General features: G+C 41.0%; 2 protein-coding genes across 4 annotated transcripts; one reads left to right on the forward strand and one right to left on the reverse strand.

Annotated features, from left to right (window-relative positions):
- Positions 1 to 617: 617 nt before the first annotated feature.
- On the forward strand, positions 618 to 1,583 carry LOC135549181 (odorant receptor 131-2-like). Its single transcript, XM_064979221.1, has one exon. It carries the CDS (start codon positions 618 to 620, stop codon positions 1,581 to 1,583), a length of 966 nt encoding a protein of 321 aa, XP_064835293.1.
- Positions 1,584 to 1,777: 194 nt separating this feature from the next.
- Positions 1,778 to 20,550, reverse strand: ppme1 (protein phosphatase methylesterase 1). Of its 3 annotated transcripts, XM_064981484.1 has the most exons (14): positions 20,262 to 20,550; positions 19,606 to 19,700; positions 12,824 to 12,915; positions 12,007 to 12,064; positions 11,832 to 11,883; positions 11,203 to 11,357; positions 10,907 to 10,997; positions 10,748 to 10,813; positions 10,553 to 10,679; positions 7,728 to 7,857; positions 7,553 to 7,597; positions 7,297 to 7,361; positions 2,747 to 2,814; positions 1,778 to 2,222 (listed from the first exon to the last, which is right to left on the reverse strand). In XM_064981484.1, exons 1-14 carry the CDS (start codon positions 20,345 to 20,347, stop codon positions 2,219 to 2,221), a joined length of 1,134 nt encoding a protein of 377 aa, XP_064837556.1. In that variant the 5' UTR covers positions 20,348 to 20,550; the 3' UTR covers positions 1,778 to 2,218. The 3 variants fall into 3 exon arrangements, with proteins under 3 accessions (XP_064837556.1, XP_064837558.1, XP_064837555.1); XM_064981486.1 differs by lacking the exon at positions 19,606 to 19,700 and having other exon boundaries at positions 12,824 to 12,941; XM_064981483.1 differs by lacking the exons at positions 19,606 to 19,700; positions 20,262 to 20,550 and adding an exon at positions 13,526 to 13,920 and having other exon boundaries at positions 12,824 to 12,941.
- Positions 20,551 to 21,899: the final 1,349 nt, after the last annotated feature.

Consider the following 21,899-nt stretch of genomic DNA (forward strand, 5'->3'; position numbering starts at 1 on the left):
AAGGAATTTTAAATGATTTATACTTTTACTTTTGATACTTAGCTATATTTACAACCAAATACTTTAATAATTTTAATCAAGTAGTATTTTACTGGGTGACTTTCACTTGAGTCATTTTATAATAAGGTATCTTTACTTTTGGGTACTTTTTCCACCACTGCCTATACGGTGCTACTGAAGTAAACTGGGAGAACGATCAATAAGTTGTCAACTGGCCATCTCTCCTCTCAGATCATTCTGTTCTTGGGGAGTATTGGTACCCATCTCATGTGTGTGTGTGTGAGTGAGTGAAAATGTAGCCCAATCAGAGATGATCTTTACCTTAGGGCCAATGATACCATGATGTCACCGACTTCATCCATTTATAAATATAGATCTCAACAGCACAACAGTCTAAGGAAGGCTCCCTCAGTCCTACCAATCACAAAGGTTTGTATTTCAGATTTCGGGGGGTACAGATCTATGGACTTGTTAGAACTGTCACCTCTGATTTTTTATATATATTTTTTTTACAGATTTTGAATAATGTTAATCAGATAAACATTTAGTTTCTTGTAATAATGATGTTCTAATAGGTTCTCCTCTCAATCTCTTCTTTCTTTTCAAAGGCACTCAGTATGGCAGTAACCAATGAAACCTTTCAGGAGAGTTCTTTTACATATGAACAGATGATCATATTTGAGATGAATGAGAGGACTATGGTTAAAGTGGCAGTGGCAATCCTGATGGCTCTATTTTTTATCTACATAAATTGCGTGATGATTTTTGCTATGAGTAGCAAAATTACTTTTATGGAAATTCCCCGCTACATTCTCTTCACACATTTGCTATTAAATGACTCCATGCAGTTGCTGGTCAGCTGCCTTATGTATGTGTTTGCCTTGGTTTATCTACGATTGGTAAAGGTTGTCTGTGGACTGTTTGTCATGTTGGGCAGTGGCATGTCCCGTGTTGCCCCACTTAACCTGGCGTTGATGTCTCTAGAACGCTATGCAGCCATCTGCCTCCCTCTACGGCATAGTGACATAGCCACACCCAAAAGATCTGGCATTGCCATTGCTGTCATCTGGCTTGTCATATTCATAAATCTTATAATTGATATGCTTTATTCTATAGTAAAAGATCCCGGCTTTTTTGTTACCCCGATATTTTGCACACGGCAGAAGTTATTCATTGCGTTGTGGCAGATGCAAGCGTTTCAGGGGTTCAATACTTTTTGCTTTGTAGCTGTATCTCTCATCATCATTTACACATACATTGCCATAATTGTCACAGCCAGGTCTGCCTCTTCTGACAAAACGAAAGCCAGTAAGGCCCACAAGACAGTGCTGCTGCACCTGGTTCAGCTGGGCATGTCTCTCTCTTCTTTTCTGTACGCACCCATAGAAAGTGCACTGGCCAGTGTAGGCAGTACTGCCATCTTTATTGACCTGCGATACTTAAACTTCCTCTTCCTCATCATCCTGCCAAGATGTCTGAGCCCACTCATCTACGGGCTGAGGGATGATGCCGTACGACCCCTGTTCCTACACTACTTAACTTGCAGAACTAGAAAGGTCAAGGCTGCTGTGATGGTACAATAGAAGAAAACCTGGCACTATTTTTCTTCATGTTCCTTCAAGCCAGATAACTGACCGGGTAAGTTAAGACAATTGGGAGCCCATCGTCAGTCTGGTACACTGGCAGAATAGTCCCTAATGGGTGTCTCTGTTCACCATGGAAGTAAACAGTGCATAAACCAGACATGCAACAGAACAGAAATGAAAAGATCTGTAGAAATTGTCCTAATGCATTTTTATTCATCATTCTTAAAATCCAACAATGTTATTAAACACATAGCACAACATGGAGTTACCCAAAATTGAACAAGAAACATGCAAGCCATCACAGGAAAAAAAAAAATGGGTGAAACAAAATCCCTGCATTCTTAAAAAGCATAAAGGCAAAGTCATATTGGCAAAAGATCTACATGTACATTTCGCAAAGTAATAATTCATTTTCGAAAGATAATTTAAGAACCAAAGTGCTGAGAATTTTGCAGTTGTACAGTGCTCAAGTTGATTTAATTTATCCCGATCTATTTTATTCCAGTTGGGAGTCATTTGCAGAAGATGGTGTCCATGAGGCTCCAGGCAACTCCTCCAGAAGTGCTGTTTGGGTCCAGGGCAAAACTGGGACTTTTCTATGTAGTTTACTATTTATTTGGATCCCATTCCCATTAGCTGTTACAATTTGACAACAAAAAAACAAGAACATGAAAGCATAAAAACACATGCCTTTTGGTTTTCCTGTACCAGTTAGTATCCCATTAGATATCGAAAATAATTACTTATGTCAAAACAGACCTTAAACAATAACTACCAATATTGGTGTATCATTAATCGTTACAAAACTTTATATTGTATGACGTCCATAATTTATGAGTTGATTTTTTAATGTACATATATATACATTGAGGGTTTTGTTTTTTATTTGACAGAGGAGAGAGATAGAGTCACAAAGGCAGTGGGACAGATTTGTACCCCCGCTGACACTGGCAAGCATGTGTTGTAGGCAGCAGTCCTAACTGCTCGACCACCCAGGCCATAAATCATGTGATTTTAACAGTTCAGAGAAGCAATACATGTTTGTGCAGGTCTTAACAATGAGATTGTACATTGACTATTGGACAAGCAGACTTAAAAGTAATAAACAATATTGTAAACAAATGTGTGATATGTTTCTATTCGAGTAAAATGAGTCTTACCAAAGGAAACCCTCCTTGAGTTCAGTGAACTTGTGACGGACCATGAACGAGGCCAGAGCGTCTGCTACCTGGGGAAACAAAAGCAATGTGGGTTTAGTTAGCAGACTTTACTTCCCAGACATTGAGAATAGGATTGGGCGGTATACCGTATTTAACTATATACACCAGTATTTATGCACGGACCGGTTTGGGTTTTTACATTACCTTCTATAACAGTATTTGAATGTTTTGTTTGTTAAATGTGATACGCCGTGTGTAACGGCCATTTTGACAGTTTTACTCCGCTACTTGAGTCATCCCTCTCCGCTCCCTCTCTCCATGCCCCTTTCCACACAGACCTAGTCCCATCCTGTCACTCAAGGAGCGCATGTTGTTGCTTGACCATGAGACACTTTAGTTCAGTCTGCATGCTCAAAGCAGCACATGCAACAATGTTGATGACAATGATGCCGTTTGATCTTAATATAAATTCACAAGTGTTCTATAATTACAATATTAGTTTTGATTCTTACATCGGTAAACAGCTAGTGTTTAGCTAGTATTTTCTTAGCAAGTTAAGCTAAAACGTGTTAGCCACTAATGCTAATCGCTAGTTAGCTAGCTATGGTAGGAGACTAAACTCAGCAAAAAAGAAACATCCTTTTTTCAGGTCCCTGTCTTTCAAAGATAATTCGTAAAAATCGAAATAACATCACAGATCTTCATTGTAAAGGGTCTAAACACGGTTTCCAATGCTTGTTCAATGAACCATAATCAATGAATGAACATGCACCCGTGGAACTGTTGTTAAGACACTAACAGCTTACAGACGGTAGGCAACTAAGGTCACAGTTATGAAAACTTAGGACACTAAAAGAGGCCTTTCTACGGACTCTGAAAAACACAAAAAGAAAGATGTCCACGGTACCTGCTCATCTGCATGAACCTGCCTTAGGCATGCTGCAAGGAGGCATGAGGACTGCAGATGTGGCCAGGGCAATAAATTGCAATGTCCGTACTGTGAGACACCTAAGACAACGCTACAGGGAGACAGGACGGACAGCTGATCGTCCTCGCAGCGGCAGACCACGTGTAACACAGGATTGGTACATCCGATCCGAACATCACACCTGCGGATGGCAACAACAACTGCCCGAGTTACACCAGGAACGCACAATCCCTCCATCTGTGCTCAGACTGTCCGTAAAAGGCTGAGAGAGGCTGGACTGAGGGCTTGTAGGCCTGTTGTAAGGCAGGTCCTCACCAGACATCACCGGCAACAATGTCGCCTATAGGCACAAACCCACCGTCGCTGGACCAGACAGGACTGGCAAAAAGTGCTCTTCACTGATGAGTCGCGGGTTTTGTCTCACCAGGGGTGATGGTCAGATTCACGTTTATCATCGAAGGAATGAGCGTCACACCGAGGCATGTACCCTGGAGCGGGATCAATTTGGAGGGAGGGTCCGTCATGGTCTGGGGCGAAGTGTCACACCATCATTGGACTGAGCTTGTTGTCATTGCAGGCAATCTCAACGCTATGCGTTACAGGGAAGAAAGACATCCTCCTCCCTCAAGTGGTACCATTCCTGCAGGCTCATCCTGACAGGACCCTCCAGCATGACAATGCCACCAGCCATACTGCTCGTTCTGTGTGCGATTTCGTGCAAAACAAGAATGTCAGTGTTCTGCCATGGCCAGCGAAGAACCCGGATCTTAATCCCATTGAGCACGTCTGGGACTTGTTGGATCAGTGGGTGAGGGCTAAGGCCATTCCCCACCAGAAATGTCCGGGAACTTGCAGGTGCCTTGGTGGAAGAGTGGGGTAACATCTCACAGCAAGAACTGGCAAATGTAGTGCAGTCCATGAGGAGGAGATGCTGCATTAATTACCGCAGTGCTGGTGGCCACACCAGATACTGTTACTTTTGATTTTAACCCCCCCCCCCTTTGTTCAGGGACACATTATTCCATTTCCATTAGTCACATGTCTGTGGAACTTGTTCAGTTTATGTCTCAGTTGTTGAATCTTGTTATGTTCCTACAAATATCTACACATGTTAAGCTTGCTGAAAATAAACGCAGTTGACAGTGAGAGGACGTTTCTTTAAATGCTGAGTTTATAAAACAGTGTTAAGTACCTCAATGGACCGTAAAGGTAATCACTCCACAAACTATCACCGTGCCCTTAAGGAAAACACAAATATTATGGACACATTAGAAATAGTGGATATTTGGAGACTAAAAAACCCAGACCTAGTGAGATAGACCGAGGAGACTTAATCAAGCTAGTCGTCTTGACTACAGTCTCTTTCTCTCTTGCTTCAAAGTTGTAAGAAGTTTTGATAGGAGACAGAATGTGATCGGATCATCATCTAATTGGCATTCACATAACTCTTAGAGATTTGACGGGAATATTGGAAATTTTATTTAAAGTTTACTGGAGGATAACTTATTTTTAACTAAGACAATAATTTTAACTGAAATTTTCCAGTATAATATAGGTTCAGCAAATACCCTTATTGCTTGGGTTACCTTTAAAAGTCATTCAATTCAATATTCATCAAAAATAAAAAAGCAGTTTCTGGCTAAAGAGACAAGACTAACAAGGTAAATCCATGCACTAATAGTACAGGTAGATATAAATAAAAACTACAGAGATACAAAATAAGTTAGAGGAAAAACAAAAATAACTTGAACTTTTCCAAGTACAATCTAATGTAATCGATTACAAAAATAAAGCAAAAGATCTGAAAAATGCACAAAATTCTTCATGAATCTCCAATACAGGAACGCTAACAAAAAGAATATGCAGAAACTCGTTACTGAATACAGAGTCATCTATGATTCTCCGAATCATATTTTAAAAGAGGAAGCTAATTATTTGAGGCAGATGTTCTCCTTCCTGTCTCATCCTCTCCCACTGAATGAAGATTACGGTAAGGAATTATTTCTTGATACTCCCCATCCCGGATCCGGGATCGTGAATAAAGCCTCAGGCTCATTAGCATAACGCATAACGCAACGTTGTTGGTGACTGAATTTTCGGTTCGTTTTGGTAGCCGAATGTGATGTACAAAACGGAGCATTTTTCTCCTACACAAAGAATCTTTCAGGAAAAACTGAACATTTGCTATCTAACTGAGAGTCTCCTCATTGAAAACATCCGAAGTTCTTCAAAGGTAAATGATTTTATTTGAATGCTTTTCTGGTTTTTGTGAAAATGTTGCCCGCTAAATGCTACGCTAAATGTTACGCTAGCTATCAATACTCTTACACAAATGCTTGTTTTGCTATGGTTGAAAAGCATATTTTGAAAATCTGAGATGACAGTGTTGTTAAGAAAAGGCTAAGCTTGAGAGATTGCATATTTATTTCATTTGCGATTTTCATAAATAGTTAACGTTACGTTATGCTAATGAGCTTGAGGCTATAACTGGATACAGGTTTTTTTTCATAGACAAACGTGAACAAAACGGAGCGATTTGTCCGAAACAAATAATATTTTTTGAAAAACTGAACATTTGCTATCTAACTGAGAGTCTCCTCATTGAAAACATCTGAAGTTCTTCAAAGGTAAATGATGTTATTTGAATGCTTTTCTTGTTTTTGTGAAAATGTTGCTGGCTGAATTCTAGGCTTATAGCTATGCTAGCCATCAATACTCTTACACAAATGCTTGTTTAGCTATGGTTGAAAAGCATATTTTGAAAATCTGAGATGACAGTGTTGTTAACAAAAGTCTAAGCTTGAGAGCAAATATATTTCATTTCATTTGCGATTTTCATGAATAGTTAACGTGCGTTATGCTAATGAGCTTGAGGCTATAAATAGGATCCCGGATCCGGGATTGCTCGACGCAAGAAGTTAATTCCACGTGGTTCAAGTCAAAGTTTATTTGTCAGGTGCGCCGAATAATACAACAGGTGTAGTAGACCATACAGTGAAATGCTTACTTACAGGCTCTAACCAATAGTGCAAAAAATGTATTCGGGGAACAATAGGTAAGTAAAGAAATAAAACAGTAAAAAGACAGGCTATATACAGTAGCGAGGCTATATACAGTAGCGAGGCTATATACAGTAGCGAGGCTACATACAGTAGTGAGGCTACATAGACACAGGGTTAAAACAGAAACAACTCAATGGGTTAAGTTTAGGCATTCATACCAAGTGGTCAAGGTTAGGGCTATGGTTTGGGGAAAGCATAAAATGTTTATATAAAAAAATATATAAAAAAAGGGCTTTAATTTAGTATCATCAAGTACTCTCCCTGCTTGCTAGACAATTTTTAATTTAGTATCATCAAGTACTCTCCCTGCTTGCTAGACAATTGTGAACTGCCGGGCACAGTGGTCTAAGCAGCGTGCTCTGGATCTGAGCGTCGTGTGTTCCAGCCCAGAGCTCTGCCGTAGTTTTTAATTTTTGGGGTGAGCGCCGAGGACAGCATATATCGACATTCTCTTTTCAAACGTCCAAAATCGACATGTGTTTCTAGTAACCTGCCTGCACATGCACCAAGCAGTTGTTTAGCATCATACCTTCATATCCAGACGGTTAAAACCCACTCACTTTTTCAGGGGCGTCCTCATGGACAGCATGGCCACACTGAGGGAGCACCTGCATCTGGAACTTCCCTGAACACAAACAGAACACAAATCTTCATGTGCAACACACTTCTATTGGATTTAAAGGATGTGACAGTAAACCAACAAGGAGTGGGTGGGGGAAGATCTACAGTGGGATTTCACGGTCACTATCGGCGACCATAATTGTAAACAAACAACCAACCAACCTAACACACATTAATCTATGAGGCTGTCCTCACCTTGCATTTGTCCAATTGTGAGATCTTTATCAAGCCTGTCCACACCTGTAAAGAGGGAAATGTTATATCAACAATGTGTGCTCTAGTCCAATGTCAAAGACAAAAAGGTATTTTAATTATATTGAAAACAATTTAAAGTCATGTGGATTAAAACTGACTTAACTAAGGGACTCACCAGCGAGCAGGAGCAGTTTTGGCATAGGGCAGGAGAGGAAGAGGGCAGACAGTCCACTGAACCAGCCCTCCCAGTACTTCTCTGTCTTTGACAGATCAATCTGCCAGGTATAGAGGCTCTCCGTCTTCACCTAAAGAAGGCCAAGAGACAGTTTATTTAACTAGGCAAGTCAGTTAAGATCAAATTCTTATTTACAATGACGGCCTACCCCAGCCAAGCCTTAACCCAGACGACACTGGGCCAATTGTGCGCCGCCCTATGTTAATTTACTCTTCATGTACACACTACAACAGACTGTGTAAAGGTGGGAAATGTAATACACTTCCCCAAGATGACAAATGCACCCAGAATTATACATCAACTGGGTTGTTCCAAGAAAAAAATTGCCTTTTATATATATTTTTTTCACCCCAGCACAAGGTGCATCTGTGTAATGATAATGCTGTTTAATCAGCTTCTTGATATGCCATACCTGTCAGGTGGATGGATTATCTTGGCAAAGGAGAAATGCTCACTAACAGGGATGTAAACAAATGTGTGCACAACATTTGAGAGAAATAAGCTTTTTGTGCTCATGAAAATTTCGGGGATCTTTTTAACTCATTAAACCAACACTTTACATCTGTATAAATTTTTTGTTCAGTATAAATAAAGGCTCGCGAAGGGGCCAAAATTCAGTATTTTGACATCTCTCCATCAACACTATCACTTCCAGGAAGATTTGAACCAGAATTGAAAAGCCCTAGTTATTTTGTTGCTTTGGATTAATTTCTTATTTATTTAATCTGATTAGTTATTCATTTGTCCCTCATTTTATGGTCACCCCTGTAACGTGAACTGAACTCTCATTTTAATATGGTAAAACCATTCATATAAATAAAAAAAATGTCTAAAGAAACAAGTTACACTTCTCAACATGCACCGCATTTGTGGAATGGCCCAGCCACTAATGCCTAAGAAGACTCGTGCATACAAACCCACCTGCATACATACAGTACATTCGGAAAGTATTCAGACCCTTTCCCCACATTGTTGCGTTACAGCCCTATTCTAAATGTATTAAATAAAATGTTTTCCCATCAATCTACACACAATACCCAATAATGACAAAGCAAAACAACATTTAGAAACGTTAGCATTCAAAATTTAAAAAACAGAAATACCTTATTTACAATAAATAATCAGACCATTTGCTATGAGACTCAAAATTGAGCTCAGGAGCATCCGGTTTCCACTTTATCATCCTTGAGATGTTTCTACAACTTGATTGGAGTCCACATGTGGTAAATTCAATTGATTGGACATGATTTAGAAAGGCACACACCTGTCTATTTAAGGTCCTACAGTTAACAGTGCATGTCAGAGCAAAAACCAAGCGATGAGGTCGAAGGAATTGTCAGTAGAGCTCTGAGACAGGATTGTGTCGAGGCACAGATCTGGGAAAGTGTACCACAAAATGTCTGCAGCATTGAAGGTCCCCAAGAACACAGTGGCCTCCATCATTCTTAAATGGGAGACGTTTGGAACTATGTAGACTCTTCCTAGAGCTGGCTGCCCGGCCACACTGAGCAATCGTGGGAGAGGTAGGTAGTCAGGTAGGTGACCAAGAACCCAACGGTCACTCTGACAGAGCTCCACTGTGGAGATGGGAGAACCTTCAAGAAGGACAACCATCTCTGCAGCACTCTACCAATCAGACCTTTATGGTAGAGTGGCCAGACAGAAGCTACTCCTCAGTAAAAGGCACATGACAGCCTGCTTGGAGTTTGCCAAAAGGCACCTAAAGGACTCTCAGACCATGAGAAAGAAGATGCTCTGGTCTGATGAAACCAAGATTCAACTCTTTGGCCTGAATTACAAGCGTCACATCTGGAGTAAACCTGGCACCATCCATACGGTGAAGCATGGTGGCGGCAGCATCATTCTGTGGGGACATTTTTCAGCAGCAGGGACTGGGAGACTAGTCAGGATCGGGGGAAAGTACTGAGAGATCCTTGATGAAACCTGCTCCAGAGTGCTCAGGACCTCAGACTGGGGTGAAGGTTCACCTTCCAACAGGACAGTGACCCATAGCACACAGCCAATACCATGCAGAAGTGGCTTCGGGATAAGTCTCTGCATGTCCTTCAGTGGCCCAACCAGAGCCTGAACCCGACCAAACATCTCTGGAGAGACCTGTAAATAGCTGTGCAACGAGGCTCCCCATCCAACCTGGCGGCGCTTGAGAAGATCTGCAGAGAATAGGAGAAACTCCCCAAATACAGGTGTGCCAAGCTTGTAGCATCATATCCAAGAAGACAGTCGTGGAAATTCAGTACTGAGAGAGACTTGGTCTTGGTAATTTCTTCAAACAATAATCTTTATTTAATATCGATTAATTATTGCAATAATGAGACCGTCAGCCCACGAGTCTTGATGGACTGTTAGGCGGAGAGTCTAGCCTTTACAGACGATGCAGTTTTCCTATAGCTGATACCAAGAGTCAGTCACTTCTAACCTTCCCATAAGCCACCTTGGTTATCTACACAGGATGGTATTTCACTTAGCTTCCCAGATGCCAGGAAGATGAGACAGTGTGTGTTCTCTCTCTCAAATTTTTTATATAAATTTGTAAAGATTTCTAAAAACCAGTTTTGCTTTGTTATTATGGGTCAGTGTGTAGATTGAATGGGGGGGAATGGTTTAATCAATTTTAGAATAAGGCTGCAACGTAACAAAATGTGGAAAAAGTCAAGGGGTCTGAATACTTTCCAAATGCACTGTAGGTATAAAATGTAGTTGTTTTTAAAACAACAACATTTCCCACTAATCAGTTCAGCCCTGACCTCTTGGTCATCCTCCTTCTTTCTCTTGTGATTGGATTCTCCTTCCTCCTCCTCCTCCTCTTCTTCTTCAATGATGACTTCACCGATGCTTTTGGAGACACCTGGACTGTTAAGGGGTTCCTCACATCTATGGAAGAGGTAAAGACTTATTTAGTTACAGGTCCTGAACAGTCACATCTGAAAGTCCAGACTTACTTTTTCACCTGGCCTCCCATGGACACCCGGGCTGACTCAACGTTTCGGATCTGTCCACTCTTCACACTGATAGGGGATGGACAAGTTCAGAGAACACATTACTTGGATTATGCTCTATTAGTAAAGCATTTGAGTATTTTTATATAGACAGCAACTCACCTCCACTCAATGGCGTTCTCCACAGACTTAAAGGTCTTTGGTCGACTCCTGAGGAAATTCTGCATACTGTTCAAGGCATCCATTGCAGTGCCTGAATAAATACAATAACACAAATATGATTAACTAATCAGTCAATAAATAAATTGATGAAAACGTATAGCTGTGTCATATCACTTTACTAGAAGCATATAAAAACAATGGATTAATCAATTATCTTTTTTCAGCTCCCCAATTGCTGCTTGTTTGATCATCAAAAGTCCCGATCATGGGACAAAAACAAAACACAAGTACTATACCTTCCACGACGTCAATGACACAAAGGCCAAGTAACGACGGCACGTGGTTGGCTGCAGCGGTATGAACTGCTATAGCTCCACCCATGCTGTGTCCAATCATCATTATCGGAGGCGGGTTTTCTCCATAGAGTGCCTCAACCACTTTGCCAATGTCCCTGGTGGAGACAACACCAGCATCAACCAACTGTAGGAACAATCTCACTCATACAAACCAGCCTTATCCAGCTCCTCAAACAACAGAATATGGACAATATAGGAATCTCTGTCCCTTAGTTTCCAGAGCAGAGACCTCAGTTTCTTCCCACTGGCACTTTGTTGATATAAACACTATGTTGGGGATGCAGCAAGCCTGTTTTCTCCTTGCATCAAACAGCAGATTAGTGTCTCAGTGGGAGGCAGCAGCAGATGGTTCATCTGACTCAGTCCTCTCTCTCCAGCAGGTTCTCTTCACCCCCCTGCAGTACACCTACACCACTGCCTCCTGTCCTGTCCTGTTCCCTCCCATACCATCTCAACAACACAATACCTCCCTCATCACTCGCCCTGCAGAACACTCATCTCTGAATGACAGAGCGTGTGGGTAATTTTATCTGTAAATGTTAGTAGCCAAAATATTCCTGACAACTTACTTGGCCATTGTTTCCGCTGAGAGATCGTCAGAATTCTTTACTTTGGTGTCACCTGAGTGGGACAGAAAATTGTTTTAAAAAAAATAGTAATTATAAAACGAATACTATTGAGACGATTGAATGTGAGGTAACCAGATGAAATGTGTGTTATCATGAGGAAGAGTTAGCCACTCACCATGGGCCCTTAGGTCCATAGCCACCACCCTGCAGTTAATTCTGCTGTATATCACCTCCTGAAAACACAAACCAACTCTGTGTAAACTGTTAACTCTGGCCTGAATGCAGTGTCAATCTGTGCTATAAGGCAGACTCAGAAACATCCTGCTCCATATTCAAGTCACTTAACACAACCTTAAATGCAAGACATGTTGTGATGGTACAGTGGTTCCTCCTTTAAAAAGTTGCATTATACTGCAGCACACCTTGCGGGCTGCTGCAGCATTCTATGGCATGTTATTTAATTGTCAGACATTTTTTAAGTTATTACAAGTTCGTGCTAGTTAGACCACCAGTGCAACTTTGAAAAGTATTTAATAGTCTCCCATATTGGCATTACTAGATAATTGAAAACCTTTTTTGTGATAACATAGTATATGGGACTGATTAAGAAATGTGGCTTAATTAATTAGATTCATATTATGGTGTTTCTATTCCGAGAAAGACGAAACCCTCAGGGTTTCCATTAGGATGGAATGGAAAATATTGGAAAAATATTGCACTGTTCAACGTGACAGTTGGGAGTAGGCTACAGCATAAGAGGATTGGAGGATTCTAAATTAATATCTAAGGGGCATAACATTTCCACACCCTAATTGTAGTGTAAGCAATACTCATTTCGCCTATGGCAGGCATATGGTAAATATATATACTAAATCACAAATTACCTCTAAGTCCCGCAGCGCAATGTTGCAACATTTAAAGGAGGAACCACTGTAGTGTGTGTACATAAAACAGGATGGGTGCTCTATCTGGTATTTGATAGTATTACTCACAGTGAACACAGCCCAGGAGAGAGCAGAGTGGCCTCCTCCATGGAGTAGTAGAAGCACAGGACCATGCTGGCCACTGCTATAGATTCTGAACGTGTGCAGAGTAGTCAAGGAATAGAGTCTAGACACATCAGGACTTCTGTTAAAGCCAATAAAACTTGCCAGGAAAAAAAAATTCCTATGGCAAAATAATACTTTATATTCATTGATGGAAATACCAATTGATGGAAATACAGTAGAGCCTCATGCTTATCGGTCTATAGGATAATTTCCACAACTTTGTGGAATTCGGCCTCGAGTCATCGTGTATCTTATTTATCCAACAACTATCACAACTAAAGTAAAAAGACAGTCCTCACACTGTCAACTGTGTTTATTTTCAGCAAACTTAACATGAGTAAATATTTGAATGAACATAACAAGATTCAACAACTGAGACAAACGGAACAAGTTCCAAAGACATGTGACAAACAGAAATTGAATAATGTGTCCCTGAATAAAGGAGGGAGGGGGGGGTCAAAATCATAAGTAACAGTCAGTATCTGGTGTGGACACTAGCTGCATTGAGTACTGCAGTGCATCTCCTCCTCATGGACTGCACCAGATTTGCCAATTCTTGCTGTGAGATGTTACCCCTGCAACACATTGCGTTGAGATTGTTGCCTGCAATGACAACAAGCTCAGTCTGATGATGCTGTAAATCACCTCCCAAGACCATGATGGAACCTCCACCTTGATCCCTCTCCAGAGTAGTAACACCCATTCCTTTGACGATAAACGTGAATCTGACCATCACCCCTGGTGAGACAAAACCACGACTTGTTAGTGAAGAGCACTTTTTGCCAATCCTGTCTGGGTCCAGCGACGGTGGTTGTGTGCCCATAGGCAACGTTGTGCCGGTGATGTCTGGTGAGGACCTGCCTTACAACAGGCCTACAAACCCTCAGTTCAGCCTCTCTCAGCCTATTGCGGACAGTCTGAGCACTGATGGAAGGATTGTGCGTTCCTGTTGTAACTCGGGCAGTTGTTGTTGCCATCTGACAAGTTAACATAGCCGACATATAATGCATACTAGAGGCCAACCGATTAATTAGGGCCGATTTCAAGTTTTCATAGCAATCGGTATTCAACATTTATTTGACACCGATTATGGCCGATTACATTGCACTCCACGAGGAGACTGCATGGCAGGCTGACTACCTGTTATGCGAGTGCTGCAAGGAGCCAATATAAGGTGCTAGTTAGCATTAAACTAACTTAGAAAAAACTATCTTAACAATCACTTGTTAACTACACATGGTTGATGATATTACTAGTTTATCCTGCGTTGCATATAATCAATGCGGTGCCTGTTAATTTAATAGTGGAACAAACTCCCTCACGACGCCAGGACAGCGGAGTCAATCACCACCTTCCGGAGACACCTGAAACCCCACCTCTTTAAGGAATACCTAGGATAGGATAAAGTAATCCTTCTCACCCCCCTTAAATGATTTAGATGCACTATTGTAAAGTGGCTGTTCCACTGGATGTCATAAGGTGAAATCACCAATTTGTAAGTCGCTCTGGATAAGAGCGTCTGCCAAATGACTTAAATGTAATGTAATCATTGAATCACAGCCTACTTCGCCAAACGGGTGATTTAACAAGAGCATTCGCGAAAAAACCCGTTGTTGCATCAATGTGTACCTAACCATAAACATCTACACCCTTCTTAAAATCAACACACAAGTATATATTTTTAAACCTGCATATTTAGTTAATATTGCCTGCTAACATGAATTTCCTTTAACTAGGGAAATGGTGTCACTTCTCTTGCGTTCTGTGCAACAGAGTCAGGGTATGCAGCAGTTTGGGCCGCCTGGCTCGTTGCGAAATGTGTGAAGACCATTTCATCCTAACAAAGACAGCCAACTTCGCCAAAAGGGGGATGATTTAACAAAAGCGCATTTGCGAAAAAAGCACAATCGTTGCACAAATGTACCTAACCATAAACATCAATGCCTTTCTTAAAATCAATAAACAGAAGTATAATTTTTTTAAACCTGCATATTTAGTTAAAAGAAATTCATGTTAGCATGCAATATTAACTAGGCAAATTGTGTCACTTCTCTTGCGTTCATTGCATGCAGTCAGGGTATATGCAACAGTTTGGGCCATCTGACTCGTTGCAAACTAATTTGCCAGAATTTTGCATAATTATGACATAACATAGAAGGTTATGTAATGTAACAGCAATATTTAGACTTATGGATGCCACCCGTTAGATAAAATACGGAACAGTTCCGTATTTCACTGAAAGAACGTTTTGTTTTCTAAATGATAGGTCATTAATATGGTCAAATCCGTAAACTAATGCTCGTATTTCTGTGTGTTATTACATTATAATTAAGTCTATGATAGCGCAGTCTGACTGAGCGGTGGTAGGCAGCAGCAGGCTCGTAAGCATTCATTCAAACAGCACATCCCCGTGTTTGCCAGCAGCTCTTCCCAATGCTTCAAGCATTGTGCTGTTTATGACTTCAAGCCTATCAACTCCCGAGATTAGGCTGGCAATACTAAAGTACCTATTAGAACATCCAATAGTCAAAGGTATATGAAATATAAATGGTATAGAGAGAAAGTCCTTGAATAACGACAACCTAAAACTTCTTACCTGGGAATATTCAAGACTCATGTTAAAAGGAACCACCAGCTTTCATATGTTCTCATGTTCTGAGCAAGGAACTTGAACTTAAACGATTTCTTACATAGCACATATTGCACTTTTACTTTCTTCTTCAACACTTTGTTTTTGCATTATTTAAACCAAATTGAACATGTTTCATTATTTGAGACTAAATTGATTTTATTGATGTATTATATTAAGTTAAAATAAGTGTTCATTGTTCATTCAGTATTGTTGTAATTGTCATTATTACAAATATATATATAAAAATTGGCCGATTAAATCGGTATCGTGTTTTTGTTGGGTCCTCCAATAATCGGTATCGGCGTTGAAAAATCATAATCGGTCGACCTCTAATACATACTGTAGTAAACATGGGAAAGTGCCTAATTCCTTACATATGGGAGAGCAGGCCATGTCCAGACTTTCCCGGTGACCTCAAGTACCCTCAATAATGGCTGAAATAGAGAATGCGGGCAAGCGGGAGACCGGGGTTCAATTCCCCGATGGGGAGTATGGAGTAGGCTGTCCCTGTAAATAAGAATTTGTTCTTAACTGATTCCATGTGTGTTATTTCATAGTTGTGATGTCTTCACTATTATTCTACAATGTAGTGTTGGATTCAACATTTTGAACATTGAGATATTAAATAAATGATAGAGAAGAAGCATAGAATATTAGGAGTGAAAGAGACGACTGGGTTTTAGGTCAGAAGTTAATGGTTTTCTGTAGAAAGCCAGATGGCGTTGGAATGTGTTGGGGGAAGGGAGGAGAGCACTGCGTTGATACAGGAAAGACAGATGGACATCTGTGGATTAGGTAAGGTCAGGAGGTGAGGTCAGATCCCCTTAAGGGAGTAATAAGGGTTTGGTATCCTGTTACCCTTTTCCTGTTGAACCATAAGATGTAAGGATTGGAGGGAAGGAGGAGTGTCTTAAGTGGGATGTATATAACTGTGATGGTGAGAAATGTTTTGCTGTCTGAACACAGCTGTACAGAACCTTTGGGAAGTATTAAACTTGGTTAAGCTTCTCTAGTGTCCATGAGTCATTTACTCTGAAAAATAAGAACCTAGCAGTAGAAAATAGTAAAAATAAAGAAATCCTGGAATGAGAAGGTGTCCAAACATTTGATTGGTACTTGCTTAATTAATTTGATTAATTACAGAAATGTCACAACAGTTGTTGTACCGGTCCCACAGGTGTGATGATCGGATGTACCGATCCTGTGCAGGTGTTATTACACATGGTCTGCCACGGAGAGGACGTTCAGCTGTCCGTCCTGTCTACCTGTAGCGCTGTTTTTGGCGTCTCACAGTACGGACATTGCAATTTATTGCCCTGGCCACATCTACAGTCCTCATGTCTCCTTGCAGCATGCCGAAGGCACGTTCCTGCACATGAGCAGGGACCTTGAGCATCTTTCTTTGTGTTTTTCAGAGCCAGTAGAAAGGCCTCTTTAGTGTCCTAAGTTTTCATAACTGTGACATTAATTGCCTACCGTCTGTAAACTGCTAGTGTCTTAACGACCGTTCCACAAGTGCATGTTTATTAATTGTTTATTGTTCATTGAACATGCATGGAAATCAGTGTTTAAACCCTTTACAATGAAGAGCTGTGAAGTTATTTGGATTTTTACAAATTATCTTTGAAAGACAAGGTTCTGAAAAAGGGACATTTCTTTTTGCTGAGTTTATGTGCACAACATACAGAACCGATTTTAAATGGGTATTTATTTTGCTTCTCCATAGCCAATAAATTGAATAAAAATTGTAAATGCAGTTTCAGTGCATATTTTTATTGGTAATTGAAGCACCATTAAACTGCAGGCAACAGGCTATCAGCGCATCACCCACTACTTTACGATGTGAACTGGAAGCAGTATGCATTTTGGAAAAAAAAAAACGAGTTCATTGTTTGAAACCTGAATGTTTTACTTCATGAGGCATGTTTTAGCTTGCTCCAAAGCAGCCTATCTCTGCAGCGTATCTCTAAAGCGCTCCGCCAATCAGAGTGGTGACGAGAGTGGACAGACAGAAGCCACACCAGAACTAAGTACTGAGAGATCCATGATGAAAACCTGCTCCAGAGGGCTCAGGACCTCAGACTGGGGCGAAGGTTCACCTTCCAACAGGACAACGACCCTAAGCACACAGCCAAGACAACGCAGGAGTGGCTTCGGGACAAGTCTCAATGTCCTTGAAAGGACCAGCCAGAGCACGGAGTTGAACCTGATCTAACATCTCTGGAGACACCTGAAAATAGCTGTGCAGCAACGCTCCCCATCCAACCTGACAGAGCTTGAGAGGATCTGCAGAAAAAACTAGTGGAGAAACTCCCCAAATACAGATGTGCCAAGCTTGTAGCATCATACCCAAGAAGACTAGAGGCTGTAATCGCTGCCAAATACCTAAGTAAAAAGCTATAACGTAACAAAAATATGGAAATGTGTAAATGCACTGCATCTACCTTAGCTTTGATTGGACTGTCAAAATTTTAGCAGGCAACCAGTCATCATGAACCATGTCAACAATCTACTGGCAAATCGTTTTCAACCTTGACATAAATTTAGATAAAACGTATCGGTGCTCATCGGCCAAACATTAAACAAGTTGGAAATCGCAAATACAACAATGAGTGGTTTGGAAGGAATCAGTGGCTAACTGCAAGAGTTGCAAAGCAATCACTATTTTGCGTCCCCTGCCTGCTATTCGGTGGAGGGAGTGTGGTCCAAGTCTCAGTTTAAGGGTGTCTTTTTCAAGCTTAAAGGATTAACATTCACATGCAACACTATGAGCCAGAAAAGGTTGAATAGATTGGTTATGCTGTCAATCCAGCATGACTTCTGCCGCGTTCAAAACAAATGGAAACTTGGAACGGGGTAATTTCAGACTTCAGTGAGTTCAAGACAACTGGGAACTCTGGGGGGGGAAAAAATAGCTCCAACTGGGGAAAATACGTTTTGAACGGTGATCCAACTCAGAATTCCAAGTCGTGAACTCGGCCTCTAGTTTTTTTCCGAGTTCCCAGTTGTCTTGAGCACCACAAATCCAGAGAATGCAAAACTTTGATGGCAATGTTTCATGACAAAATTTGCCCAAAAGATGGAGCACCGCGCCAACTTCCTGTTCAAGTGAGTGCAGCACAACGATGAATCCAAAAAGGTCTTGTATGCTGTTTTTCTTTTTATAAGTTAATGAATATTGATTCCGCTGTGGCCAAGTAATATTTCCATTTACTTTAGTATTGGATCCACCGCTATGCCATCTCTCCTGTTCTATTAGTTTTCATCTCAACTTTCTATTGATGTCCAGAAGCCAAAGGCACCATACTGTACTAGTCATAATAGCAACCCATCCTAGTTGTTGCATCTTAAGATTAACCCTCTATTCTAAGTTTCTAACATATGGAACCGCTATAAGGTTTGCTGTTTAGAATGTTGTTTTCCCACAAATTGCATTTTGGCAATTGCTTGAAAATGAAGTTATTGGCTGCTTCATCACAGGAGTTACACGTTATGTTAAAATACATTAACATAATCTAAATGTGATGCATCACATTCTGAGCACCATGGGTGGACGCCCTAATGGGTTCTTAAAGGCGCTGCATGGTCAATCTGCCGTCTGTATTGGCCGTGCAGCATTTACAGCCACTGCAGAAGGCAGGGCATTCATAACTCTTGCACTTCGAAGAGAAGTGCAGAGCTGTTGTCAAGGAAGTGAGTTTGTGTTTCCAGGACCTCCTGCCCCCACCTACTGTCAACCAATCATGTCAATGCAGAGCTATATGGAGCCCACCGCATTGTTACAAAATGTGGGCAGCTCATGGTGATGCAGTACTCAGCAATTAAAACATCCTCCATACGGAGTCTCCGACCACATTTTCAGTTCAAGCATAAATTGTCTCTTACAATTTACATTTCTCAAATGGCCGGTAAATTAAAATCTTCCCGGTCACGTTGTCCAGTGCCACATTATATGCTCATGATGCACTGGATCAGGATTTACACACTGTATGAAAGGCTTTGTATTATTTTCAAACATAAGATACATTATTCATGGTTCTATTCAATGTGTAGAAGTACAGTAGCAAGCTTATGGGCTCCGCTGTAAAGGATATATCTTTGCCGTTATCGTTTTCCACTTCAACATCTTCCATCGTTTCAAAGTATTGACTCCAGGACAGAGGGGAGAAGTCTCTCTTCCGCCCAGGTCTGTCTCAGGTGGAGTACAAGAAACACGAAGATTACACTGTTTGTTTAAAATAGTCAGTCCTACATTATCCTCTAGTTCAAGCCCAGTAGTACACACTCAAATAACAAAAGTGATGAATATGGAGGTAGCAAAACTCATAAAAGAGTCGTAGCTAGAAAGCTTAGCAACTGCTTTCAGAACGGTCACTTGACTCAAGTTACTGATGATGCCAGCCTTCTGACCTGTCAAAACCAGCTGTCTGTCGCACTTGCATGGAACAACAAGTGAATAAGAGCATTGTTCACGACAAGACAATATAATTGAAACGCCTCTCTAGTTTCAGTAGCCAATGTCAACTGTCAGATAGATTGAACTGTTACTTTAGCTAGCTTGCTAACGTTACCCATTTAGCTTGCTAGCAATGTTGTGAACTTAGCTAGCTAGCTTTGCCACAGTTAAAAATAGAGACTGTTGTTGTCTCAAGTTAGTTAGCTATGCATTCTCCAGTTGCAGTGCTTCGTCACAACTATCAGAGAAAACCTCGCCAAGCACCCCAACTACTGTACTGACTATGAACTCACCCCATTCTCATTTTAGACCCAGACTGTAAACCTCCTGGCACGGGAGGTCTGGAGGCTAACAAATTCAAATGCAGCTGTTTCTCCATTCAGTCGAACGCGGGGCCAAGGCCGTTCAGTCAACTACCAAATCTTGCCCCTCCTTCTAACCAACCATACGCTACGATTTTTCTTCCAATATCGGGTAGCTTTTTCGCAGCAACAAATTGAAAAGAAATCTGCAAATGCAGCTAATATTGTTCTCATTTCACGACACAACCAATCCTCTCCCACAACCCATTTGCCACATTGCACTCTGGGATATGTCTGCACACTGTACACTGGTTTAAACTAAAACACCGAGATACAGACATATAAAAACTACATTTCCCAGAAAACGTGGCTTGAAATATGTAAATATAAAAGATGACGTAATCATTTTTACCGAAATTATAATCATTATCATAATACCAACTGTTATGATCATAACAGTCATAACTGGAAACCTAATCATCATCTTGATCCCTGGGGTGCAAGTTAATGTAATACCTCTATGGGTGAAAGGCATCAGTCCCCTGCATACAGGTATGTACACCTTTGTGTGCAAGTGTGCATCAATAAAAGGAGGTGAAGTGTATTACTGGTGAGCACTACCATACAGTAACCAGTAGAATGCAGTGTGATGCAGGGCAGAGATGAGCAGTGTCCTTTTTTATACACACCTGACTCCTCAGTCAAAGCAATTAAGAAATAGCCTCAATTCTGACATGTGCAATGATGTGTGTATGCTCTTGTGTGTCTGTGGTAACAGGGATTGTTACACCATGCCATCATCATCATTGCTTCAATCTCCCCCATCATTCCCTTCCACCCTGACCAGGATGAAGGTTAATATTTCTGAGATTCCCTTGTGAGGTGCTGAATGCCATGAGGTAACAGCACACATATTATGTAATCATGGAGAACACAGGTAACAACCCCGGTTCCTGCTATGTCCTTCAGTTAACCTTCTATACTCAAAAAATGTCTTCCTCTATCCTGAAAGCATGCAAAATGTCATTAATGAAAATAGAGTCATCCCCCTATGTATATGGTCATGTCATCTATTAAATTACCTAGGTGACTCCTACTAGAGAATATCCCTCACTGCAACAAAGCACTAGAGGGCAACACAGAAGATATTATCAGAGCTCAACTACAGACCAGTATAACCCTGTAGAGCTCTCTCAGGAACAAACTGTCCTTGGCTACAGAGAGTGACTGAGTAATAGACCAATCATTGTTTACGGTTCCCCTCTACACTGTACCTAAAGTACATACAGTATAACACCCTTGGTTTCCGTATCATAACTCAGCAGACATAACAGTTGTTGGTGAAGTTGTGGCTTATTGATGTGATAGAGAACCACAAAGCTGTGGTTTGTAAACTTCCTGGTACTGTTAACTTGAAAGAGGTGGTGGGAGACTATCATTGAGCACAGACATAAACACATACACACTCTCTTGCTCGCTTCAAGCACGAACACACTCAAGAAGTCTTTCAGATGTCAGCTGTGATGCTCTCCAGTGTTTAAAGGGCCTCTTATACTAGTAATACTAGTGACACAGCAGGAAATGAACCATCAGGCTTATAGAATCAGAGTTTTACATGGAACAAACAAA

Source organism: Oncorhynchus masou, chromosome 12 (assembly GCF_036934945.1).
Source record: "Oncorhynchus masou masou isolate Uvic2021 chromosome 12, UVic_Omas_1.1, whole genome shotgun sequence".
Taxonomy (NCBI): Eukaryota; Metazoa; Chordata; class Actinopteri; order Salmoniformes; family Salmonidae; genus Oncorhynchus; species Oncorhynchus masou.

Coding starts and splice junctions, on each gene's coding strand:
- ppme1 (XM_064981483.1), bottom strand. CDS start 13,890: ATGCATTATATGTCGGCTATGTTAACTTGTCAGATGGCAACAACAACT. Junction 12,942..13,525: donor TTCCATCATGGTCTTGGGAG/GTGATTTACAGC, acceptor TGATGTGTCTAG/ACTCTATTCCTTGACTACTC. Junction 11,884..12,006: donor TATGGACCTAAGGGCCCATG/GTGAGTGGCTAA, acceptor TGTCCCACTCAG/GTGACACCAAAGTAAAGAAT.
- LOC135549181 (XM_064979221.1), top strand. CDS start 618: ATGGCAGTAACCAATGAAACCTTTCAGGAGAGTTCTTTTACATATGAA.